General features: G+C 45.3%; 1 protein-coding gene across 1 annotated transcript in view; it reads right to left on the bottom strand.

Annotated features, from left to right (window-relative positions):
• Positions 1-599: 599 nt before the first annotated feature.
• Positions 600-10,970, bottom strand: part of SYT6 (synaptotagmin 6) — a 35,202-nt gene continuing 24,831 nt past the window's right edge. The window contains exons 4-7 of the mRNA XM_074163262.1: positions 8,299-8,419; positions 6,631-6,802; positions 5,865-6,015; positions 600-671 (exon numbers count right to left, since the gene is read on the bottom strand). Of these exons, the coding sequence (XP_074019363.1) occupies positions 600-671; positions 5,865-6,015; positions 6,631-6,802; positions 8,299-8,419 (516 nt within the window). The remainder of the gene's footprint in view (positions 672-5,864; positions 6,016-6,630; positions 6,803-8,298; positions 8,420-10,970) is intronic.

Raw genomic sequence — 10,970 nt, 5'->3', positions numbered from 1 at the left:
CTGAGGAATCAACGGCATTTTTTATATATGACAAAAGGAATTTGGGATACACACTGCACAAACTTCTAACAGCTCATGAATATCTCTACGTGAACGGGAGCCCTGTGAGGTGCTGCCGGGTCTGGGCTGACCACAAGAGCCAAGAGCTGCTCGAGATCAGAAGTCGCTCACATCCTGGTGCTGCTCTTCCAGGCGGGCACAGGCAGCGCGGCAGGGACGGTCCAGATGTCCCCTCTCCTGGCCACTCGTGCTGCCTGGAGACACTCAGAGCATCTTTGCACTTTCCCAGCCTTCATACACGCTAAAAACTATTTTACATGTTATTTTACAGACCAAACTTCCATCTCATGTCTCAGTCCACCTTCTTCCTCTGGAAACAGATCCGTACAGTAAAAGCCACAAAAAAAACATCACCTTGGGAGACATATTAGACAAAGACATATTTGACCACAAAACGGGTTTCTGCCTTTACTTACGTGGGAACAACTAGACTGGAAAGTCTCGCTGCTGCCACTGCCACTCAGCAACAAACTACTGAGACTGTGGGCCAAGTGCAAAAATAACTTGGTTAAGTCCCATTTTACTCGCTGCTCTCCGCATCACGGTGTGGGAGGTGGTTTAGGTGAGGGACAGGAACCCTGGCTGTCAAAGCTCGCTGCCCGGCCTTGCCACTGGTGGGAGAAAAAGAAAGCAAGTCTAAGCAAACGGGAGAGATGATTCAAAATTCCTCACACCCCTTGACCACGCCGCCCGTCTCCTGTTCTGCTGCGTTCTCATCTGCTCCGCAGTGTGTTCCAGCTTATCGAACACCTGCATTTAACCACTCAGGAAGAATTACTGAACAATTTACTTTATTGCTTTGTAAATCAATTCACAATCGTGAGGACTGCTCACAAAACAGGAAAAATAAACAGGATCTGTATGTGCCATGAAGACGAAGTCTGCTCTTGGTTTAGCTTTCTGTCCTTTCCTGGTTTGGTGCTGTTACCTTTTCCCTTTAGAAATACTGCCTAATTGCAAAATTAGTTGAGTCTTTCCAGTCTGATAATTTTACTCCACAGCAGTGATGTCCACAGTGCCAGAGACATTTCTCAAAGTGAAAATCGGATCAGAGAGTCAGTGGATGGAGCAAATATTTTTTTGCCATACTTATGGGATCATAAATTATTAGTCATCTTCCTTGGGGGCTATTATCGTAATTCAAAACCATTACTTCTCAAGCTTTTGAGTACTTGCCCAACTCACCATCTTGTTTTATTAAATTCCAATGACAAATGATAGACATCTCCCAGAGACAACAGGAGGCATGGTACTTCCTCTGTTTCGTCCTCCCCCCGGACCCATTCCCTCCCCTCCTACGCCAGCAGAAGCTCTTTGCTGGCTATCTCTGGCTGTCGTTACTGCTCTGCCATGTATGAATTTCACTTTGGTGGGTGAAAACTCATTTGGCAAGTCAAATGGCTGGGGGCCTGCAGCCCCACAGGGACCCTGGTGACGGCGGGTGACAGTTGGTGGGTCTGCAGCCCAAGGGGCGGCTGGTGGCCACCACTGGCCCGTTGCGGGTCGGCTCTGTCCGAGCAGCACACAGAGCATATTCCCGTGGGTTTGACGCCAGCTGGCAGGGGCTGGGCTTTATCATTCCCATCACAAGTGTGTGTTTTGATGGTTACAAAGCAGGGGCAGAGACAGAGTCAAGAATTCAGCCAATTTCCTTCCCCACAGAGACCAGTCAGTGCAAAGTAACTCCCTGCGCTGGTTTGCATTGCACAGACTAGTTCAGCAGGGATGAGCAGAAATTAATGAATGAAGAAGCTGGAAAGATTGTCCTTCCAAACAGGCTACCTTAAGGTAAGAAAACAGTTTCTTCTATATTTCTCATGTCAAATGTATTTGCTAAAATCCCGAAGGAATTGATAATACAACCTCCCCATGAGAATTACCAATCAAACACCAGATAAGGAGGAATTACAACAGAGATAGACTTTTGGCAGTCCTCAGCATGCTCCTTGCACTGTTCTGCCTGCAGTTATAGCAACAATGTTTAACACTCAAAAAATGTGATGAAAACTCTTCTGAGAGTAGGTTCAAGTGACCAGTGTGCCGTGAGGAACCTGGAGATGCTTCTCCTTCCTTTAATTAGAAGAGTTGAACCATCCATTGCGTAATTAACAGTCAGAAACCGGGAACAGTTCAATGAAAGTCAAACATGCCCAAAAGTCTGGAGGAGGCTGGTTTTACACATCTTTAAAGATAAATGGTTGTTCTTCATTATGGACATGACTTAGCTCTCAGCAAAGTTATCCGGTTTTATCTGGAGAAATGTTTTAAACAAATAAATGCTCCCATGCTGAATGTCAGAGGGACTTGGCAACATCAAAGACCCATTTCGCACTGCCCTGATGATGCCACTCTACAACATCAGACCGAGTTGGTCTTTTATAGATAACAGAGAAATTTCCAATTTTCAGAAGTCCCTGTCAAAGTCCGGAAAGATGTGCTGTAATTGTATATTTCTTTTTATAGATGCATCACTTAACCCGTGTTGAGGAAAGGGCCATGGGTGGGAAGACTGAAGCGCAGCTGGGAGGGTGAGGCAGGGGCTGAAAACTGGGGAAAGGTTAGTGCTGAAGCCAAGAGTTCTTTGTCAGAATAACTTCAAAATGCAACAGCGAGTGGGATTCTTCTCTTCTGCTCACAAGCTCTCCTTCTGAACGGCTGTGTGAAGAGGATAGTACTTAGAAGCCTATAATTAATGATTCATTTGCACATGTTCTCTTTTTAGTGATGATGGTCATTAAAGAAGTGCCATCATTACAGTTTGTTACTCACTGTTGACAAATATGGAGCAACCAAAGACATGAAATGTAAGAGAAGCCATTTTCCCTAAAGGCTCTGGCAATGGAGGAGGAGAAGGAGCCACGCTGGCCCCTGGAGGCAGGGCCCGAGTCACACCAACCCCGGGGCAAGGGCTCGGGCACGTTAGCGCAGCAGGGGGCTGCTGGACCAGGGTTGATGCTGCCCAGGGTCCGCGTGTTGGGCAAGGTTTTTTCAAGGTGGAGGGGGCAGGGCAGTGCGGGTGTAGGTGAGTAAAGGAATTCCAGATTGCCCACCCTTTTCCTCACCCGTCTGCAGCTCTGGGCTGTGTGGGGAGGGGACAGATGACCATGGGGAGACAGATAGCCACGGGCCCTGAGCAACTCAGTGCTGCCGGGCCAACAGCTCCAGCCACCCATCACTCAATTCTTACATTCAGAAAGACAATTCAATCCTCGCTTTCTCACTCTCAGTTTAAGATCAAGCACTCAATCAGGAAGGAAACTGACGTACAGCAGAGGCCATTACTAATCACTAGAGCAAACAGAGATGATCACAAGGATCAACTAGAAAGCAAACACTCCCTTTGCTGGTGCCTGGCAGCAAACACTCTTGAAAATGAAGAAGATAAAGATGAAGAAGATGACCGCTCAGGATGCCAGCACAGCCTGAGCTCACCCCCAGGAAGACGCAAGGGTGAAAAAGGGATGGAGGGTCACATTCTGGGAGACTTCAGCCCACGGTGCCTGCACTGAGGGAGCTTCCCACCGCCCTCAGCCCCCCCGCAGTGCATCCCCAGCCTGGTGACCTCCACGTGCACTGGAGCTGATGACACAGGATACAAAGCCCACATTACTTCTAAAAAATGCACAAATACATATGGAAAAGATGATGCGATTACTTGTAACCAACAAATACCATTTCCCATTAATTTCTCTCCAGGAGCCTGTGTCTTTTCTGTTTGTTTGGGGTTTTTTTTCCAAGCTGCACTAGGGATTTGTAGAGAGCAGTACTAAAACTTAAAAGGGCAAATAAATACAGCGACCATTTCCTTGCTGGCTCTGTGCACCAGCTTGTGGCAGAAATACCAGAACAGATGATCAGAGGCTTTTTGTTCTTTTCTTTTAAGCAGAGCTCCTGACCCGTGCACTGGGGGGTGAAATGATTCACTCAGCGTTTTTTTTCCAAAGTCTTGGGGGCTCAGCAGTGGTTTTCAAAGTATATTTTAGAAGGTGAGTCATCTTGCATGCCTGCCTTTGTTTCTCTGAGTTTCGTCACAATAATTATGTCTTTTTCCTATTGATTATCAAAAACTTTACAGGAGTCTTTCTTTCAACCTCCCACCTGCATCTGAAAAATAGCATGGTAAAGTCATATAAATTACAAACTGGAGAAGAAACTCCTGCCCCGGGTCAGACGTGGCAGCCGGTCTCATGCTGCGGGTGATGCAGACATTGAGCCTTGAACAAGGGACCTCTGAGTGTTTGTGCAGAAACGCGGCGGTTTGGCCCCAGACCCCGTGTGCTGCGGGAGGGAATATGCCCAAACAGCCACAGCTCCTGCGCACGGTGCCAGGGCTTCAGCCTGGGAAGACTAATGAAAGCCTGGTTCTGCTCACCACCCAAAGGCACAATTACCCTTATACACAAATTGCCCATTGGTTTCATTCTGTTTTGATTTACACCGGCTCTGCACAGCTGGCCTGGGTGGTTATTCCTGAGTTACAGGGGTGTGATGTGAGATCACAAAGCACCTCATACAAGTGAGTGTGAACTTTCAGATTTCCGTTATCTGAATCTCTGCTGTATCTTAAACTAAAATATGAATTCCCAGGTTTTCCCACGGGGTGTAATCGACCTGGGTCCAGGAAGGGAGGGTATTCCCTGATAAACCCTGGCTCCAGGCAGGGCCCTATGGCCACGTTTCACCTGCAATGGAGAGATGCCCACCGAGGGAGGCAGTGGTGATGGGAGCACCGTGGAGCTGTGGGTGGGCAGCCACCTCCCACGGCTGCTGCTCACTCATGCCTGGAGAGGACAGAAGCCGCAGGAGGAGCAGACCTGCCTCTGCCATGGCCATGGCTGAATTTCAGAAACCAGCCCGATGAATGTGAGCTGGGATAAAGCAGTGAGCACAAACTGCATTCTTGTTAGAGGAAAGAGCAGAATTCAAAGAAACATAGGGATGGATGCCTACTAATTCAGACTATTGTGCAGGATCACCAAGTTAGTATCTGCCTTACAGTAGAGCTCAGTATCTGAACTTCAAGGGGAAAATAAGATGCTTTTTGTTATGTACTTAGTCTGTGGCTTTGAGGGAAAATGCCTCCTTAGTCCCAGATACAGAGGGAGGTTTTATTGCCTTTATTATACTATCACTGGCCACAAATGCTGGCTTTCTTTTCATACCTGAAGTGTCAATACCATCTGTACCATTTTCCACATCTCTCTCCTCCAGAATTTATGACCTAAATCAGCAAAACCCAAAGAGCTCTATAGGAACGTGAGAAAATGGAGTGCAAGGAAGAAGAAAATGCTAGAGATGGTCAATGTGGTACCCAGGCATTTTGGCCCTGTTTTATCATCTGGGGCTGCATCAAGTGAATCTCCTTCTCTGGAGATGCTGAGAGTAATTACATTTGTTCTATTTATTCTCCCTGAAAGGCTTGGAGATGAGTCAACAGAAAAATCTTTTAGGATGAAAAAAATGAAACTTGAAATAGGCGATATCCCTGGACAATTTGTTCTGCAATCAGAACTGCATTCTCTTTCCTTATTGCTCTCAATCTCTAATTTAAAGAAAAAGAAAAAAAGTAAAAAACCAATACAGTCACATCTGTAAACACAGCCCCTTTCGTTCCTGTTTGCAAGCTCAAGGAGCTATTTCGAGACAATACAGAGATGCTTGTTTTCTAGAGTTCATTTCTGGTGAGAAAATTCCCTCAGCTCTTGTCAGAAAATCCCAAGTGAGAGGAGAAGCTCTCTGAAAGCCTTGAACCAGCTCACTCATGCACAGCACACGCATTAAAAGGAAAGAATAACTCCACACACCTCTTTGAAAGACTTCTTTACCTCCACTAATGGATGCCAGTGCGCGATGGGCTTGCGGGGGTACGCCAGCATCTCGTTCCAGTGGTCTCTGCCCAGTCCTTCAGCATTGACCCCCACACGGCAAACCCCGATAATCTCGTTGTGACCCACCCTGGAGAACAACAGACAAGCAACACGGTTACCCCGGGCTCAGACCACCCTGCCCTGTCCGAGCCCATGTTATCGGGGTGCCACGAGGCACCATGCAAGTGACCACAGCCACCGAATCTGCGCCAAGACAGCCAGACCTTCTACCGTCAGTGCCCACAGCCCCAGCACAGCGTGGCACCGCCGTCACCAGAAATAATTATAACAAATTTAAAATGATTTGAACTGTAGATGGGTCCAGACCAGAATCTGGAAGGATGTGTGATGTAGGGGTGTACAGCAAGAGTAAGTACAAGCTCAGTAATGGATAATTCATACACCAATTGCTGCTCAGTGTGAGACCATTTGCTTTCTAAAATGGAATGATGTTTTGCAGGACAAGCAAATAGCGAAGGGGAACACAGTACTCACTGAAGAAAATGCCACAAAGCAAAGGACCAGCTTTGACTATACTTACTATTCTAGCAGGTGATTGTCCATAACTGTAAATATCAATGACAATTTAACAATAAATCACTAGAGACAGATTGATGCCACAGAGCTGTGCCAGGAAAATGGCTATTGAGCAGGAAAACCTGCACCCAACGGGATGTTTTTCTCTCCAGAGCCTCCCACCTACCGGTCATAATCCATGACGGAGATAAGCAGACTGACTTGATCCATATTCTCTGGGGGAATGTCAAAGATTATTGCTTCATTGTAAGTGGGATTAAGTGTGTTTTTCTTTATGGTGGTTTTCTTCTTTTTCAGTCTTCGCCCATCACAGAGCAAAGACACTTTGACATATGGATCTGGAGAGGAAGAGATAGGAAAAGGCCTTCTATTTTTGGAGGTTTATTGTGTTGCCATCACGATATAGAGACAGCATTATCAAAGGATGGACCGTAAGTTACCGTCAGCCAAGGGAACTCCTCAAATGTACTTTTAGAAAAAGGGATGTCTGTCTGAATCCACCAGCCGAACCCACCTTTTCTCATACTGGTGTGAGTGCTGACATGGGGTTCAGGCACTGGAGAATCAGCACTGCAGACTTCTTGGAAGGAAAAATCAGCCATTTCCATCAGTTTATCTGTGATAAGGGTTTGCAAGCAGCCCCATCTCAAATCAAGAGCCAATATTCATCAGACAATGATAGTGGGCACTGGGCTTGCATTAATTACGTGGCCACAGACAGCAAACCCAGTGCTTTCTCTGAAGCAAAACTGTAACTTTTTCAAAATTTGTCGAAGAGAGCAAAATGCAATGCAGCATTTTGAGAATCCAAAAAAGCAGAGGAGGTTATTTACAGGGAACCTTTCCTGCACGGCTACCAAAACTGTCCAAATGCTGACGTTATGTAGCAGAGTTACAGTGAATAGGGGGATTTTGAAACCCATTTTCCCCACGTCGTGGGGCAGCAGAAAGAAAAGGTATTAGGGCAGCTCTGCCTCACGTGCTTCCCACCAGCTGATCGTGGCAGGATGCCCTCAAGTCACAAACAGCTCCTGTTTGCTGTAACAGCTGCCCAGGTGATTCCAATGCATTTTCAAGTAACAGTAAATGTGCAATGTATTATTACAGAAGTGCTGAGCTGGCTTCATCTGAAGTCTCAATTCTCAGATATTTCATATGGCACCAACCTCCAGCTGAGTAGAAATGTTTTCTGCAAAGATCTTTTACTGTTTTGTTACTGTCTTTTACACAAGTCATCAATGAAATTCAAATACTATGATGTTGAGCTCTGGAAAAGAAACTGATTTTTACGTTGAAATCCAGAACTTATGCATGCTAAATTTACAAACCAACTCTTGGGAAGGGGGAACGCATACAGGCTCCAGGTGCCTTTGATCCTAATGCTTGAGTGCTGGCCACCACACTCAGCAATGCACTTTCACCTGGGATTTACCCAGGTGGCCCATGATCTTTTCCTAATCTTGGGGTGAGATGATTGATTCTGGCTGGAAGGGGTTATCTGGTGGAAAACTCCCTTTTCCCATCAGTATCTGCAACAGATCTGAAGCATCCAACCCAAGAGATGGATCAGAGCTTTGACCCTGCAAACCCTTCAGTGGGGATGGGAAACTGCTGGCAGTCTCCCTGAACACCGTATTCGTGTATATAATCACCTTCCCTGGACTCATGCCCTTGGGAACGGGTTTAAAATTTTGTTCATGCTTAAAACATGGAGAAAGCTTTGTCAGGTGCTTCCTTGGCATCAAGAGGCATATGCCCACTGCCCATTGAGGCTTCCTGGAGGGAGGGGGAAGAAGCATGGGTGCAATGGAGTTCTCAGCCACTGAGCACCCACCTGAGTAACCAGTGATATCCATAGCTTTGAGATTCCTGCATTTGATGACTGTTAAGGTGAGGCGACCTGCAGTTGGCAAATAACAAAGGGAAAACATGATCTCTCCCAGGTCCACGCTTTCCTTTAATAAAAAAGAGAACACATTATGTTGGAAACATGCAAGAACGAGCTGGGCTGTCTCCACCCTCCACCCCAGCACTTTGTGCAGGATTCCTGCAGCACTCATTCTGAAACAGGTTTTTCTCTATTCTCTCATTTTCAGGTGAATGACACTTTACTATATGACAGTGTTCCCAGTCATTTAGCTATTATTTGGCTAAAAATGAATATAGGGAACAGGAAAAAGATGCGTGTCCAAATGTTACAGCTTCAAATCACAGTTAAGGATAATCTTCCACTGCCTCAGTGGAGAATGTGTTTCCTATTTCAACATTACAGCTAATGCACTCCTCTTTTCCTGCTCGCTGCTTGTGAGAAGTGAAGTGATATCTAACACCAAATGAAGGCCATTAAGGAAATTATATTAGTATCAATTTTTGCTTGAATGTACAGCATATATTCTCTAGTGCCAAGTGCGTGACACTAACATCTATTTCCTCAGGTGGAGGAACGTAACACACACACAGAGTGAGAGCACAGAAAGGTGAGTCCTCAACGTGCAGCACTGCCGTGACTCTGGTTGTGCACGGCAACAAACTCAACGAGTGATGTTCTAGCACACCCCCTGCCATGCGTTCGGTAATAGAGGTTTATGGACTTTGCTGGTGCCCAACATTTCATCAGGGAACGCAGAGGTATCACACGGTGATTTTCTCTGAAGTTGAGCATGAATCACTATGTAGTTACAGACCGGGGGGGGGTCACAGCTTTAAAACAGAAGAGAACCGTGAAGGGCCCCATTTAATAGCAATTGTCTTTTTAGGTTGTGACATGCTTACTACCATTTGGACCACCAACCCCTTTGAGATGCCTTCAAAGAGCTAACAAACACAGTATGAGGTATGGGTATGTATATAAATAGTGAATTAACTAGCACCCAGAAACATTTGGTAGTTTCTGGATTACAGAGGCCAACAAAATTTACTCTTTTAGTGCCCCATAAAACAACTTTTACACATCACTCTTTGCACCTCTTGTACATGCAGCCTTATCTATTACACCTCCTAGAAGCCCATTCCACCATTGCCTTGCTCATGGGAATTCAGGAAAAAAAATAAACAAACCAAAAGTACTATTTAGACTAGAAAGTGTTACCATCTGAAGTCAGCTGTAGTATTTCCAAACACCTTCCAAAAATGGATTTTAAAAAAACATATCTTATTTTGTACATACAGATGCCACAGCTGTAGAGCAAAAAACCCGTTTATTTTTGGAAACAGAGTGTTTGATTCATTTCAATGTGATATAATGATCTGCTGAAAAGAAATTTTAACTGTTAGTAGTAGAGTGATGGAACTAGAAAGACAAGTAAATGCATTAGGCACTTAAAGCCTTGCTAAGTGTTAGGAGAATAGATCTTGTTGATGGATGAGATTTTTGCCAAATGATTTCCTTCTCACTCTCTGGTAAAGATTAGATATTTATTCCACTTAGATGTGCAGAATACTAATGAATTTGTATAAAAGTCTTGATTCTTGACAAGACTTCACTTGACTAGCAAATAAATTGAAGAACTTCTCAGCATAGAGTATACAAAAGAGACAGTGGCAGCCAAATGTTTTCTGGGAAGGACAAGGTATGACTAGACCTGTAAGAATCTAAATCACAATTGTCTCAGAAGGTGCTCTTTGCTGGTAAATATGAGTTTAATACTCTCACCCACTCAGAGTTTCCACTCTGATCTCTTGCTCACCTTAATGAATCAGTGGCCTCCTAAACAGCTCTCCCTCCAGTGCAACACAATGACCCCGAGTCACAACCTCATTGTCAGTGACCAGTGATTAAATGTGTGGAAACATTTACTGAGTTGTTATTCTTCTACCTTTACTACCTCCTGATTTACCTCAGGAGCTAAATTTCTTGTCTCACAAAATATTATTAAAGGTACCTCATTAAGGTATCAGGATCATATTCATCACAGACAAAAGAGCTTTTAGAGTCCCTGCAGCTTCTGACTCTTGGCTGCATTTCAGCTCCAGCACCTGAATATCACGGGTGCCCCTGGTCGGGCTGCTCTCTAGGAGGTGGAGCAGCAACGAACCATGCTGAGGGCTCCCAAACATTTGGGGGTTTTAATTCTGGTGTCTCCGGCACCCGGAGAGTTGAGCCAAGCCGCGGCTCTTGCTGCCTGACTCCCACGTGGCCCATTTTCAGAGGTCGGTGAGCTCAGTGTTTTACGGAGCCTCATTCATTTACAGTGTCTTGAAATGACCACTCAAAAATAGTGTGCCTAAAATGCTTTTTAAAACACGGCACTTCTTGTTATCTTTAGAGGTATTCTTCCTCTTTTAAGATTAAATGCCTCACATAACAAAGAGCCTGAATAAATAACTCTGCACTGAGGAGGCACTTCTCAAGGAGTGTCTGGAACCTGCTGCAGACACTGGCACTGCATCAGGGCTCAGCTTGAGGGATGGGATTGTACCTTGTCACTTCAGAGTCTCCAGCTCCAACCAGAGATGGCATCTACCAGTCTTAGCTATAGACTTTACTGACAATAGAAAAGAATTTAA

The sequence above is a fragment of the Numenius arquata genome, chromosome 24 (genome assembly GCF_964106895.1).
Source record: "Numenius arquata chromosome 24, bNumArq3.hap1.1, whole genome shotgun sequence".
NCBI classification, from domain to species: domain Eukaryota; kingdom Metazoa; phylum Chordata; class Aves; order Charadriiformes; family Scolopacidae; genus Numenius; species Numenius arquata.
Note: the sequence above shows the minus strand (reverse complement) of the source record. Positions and strands in the feature narration are given on the sequence as shown.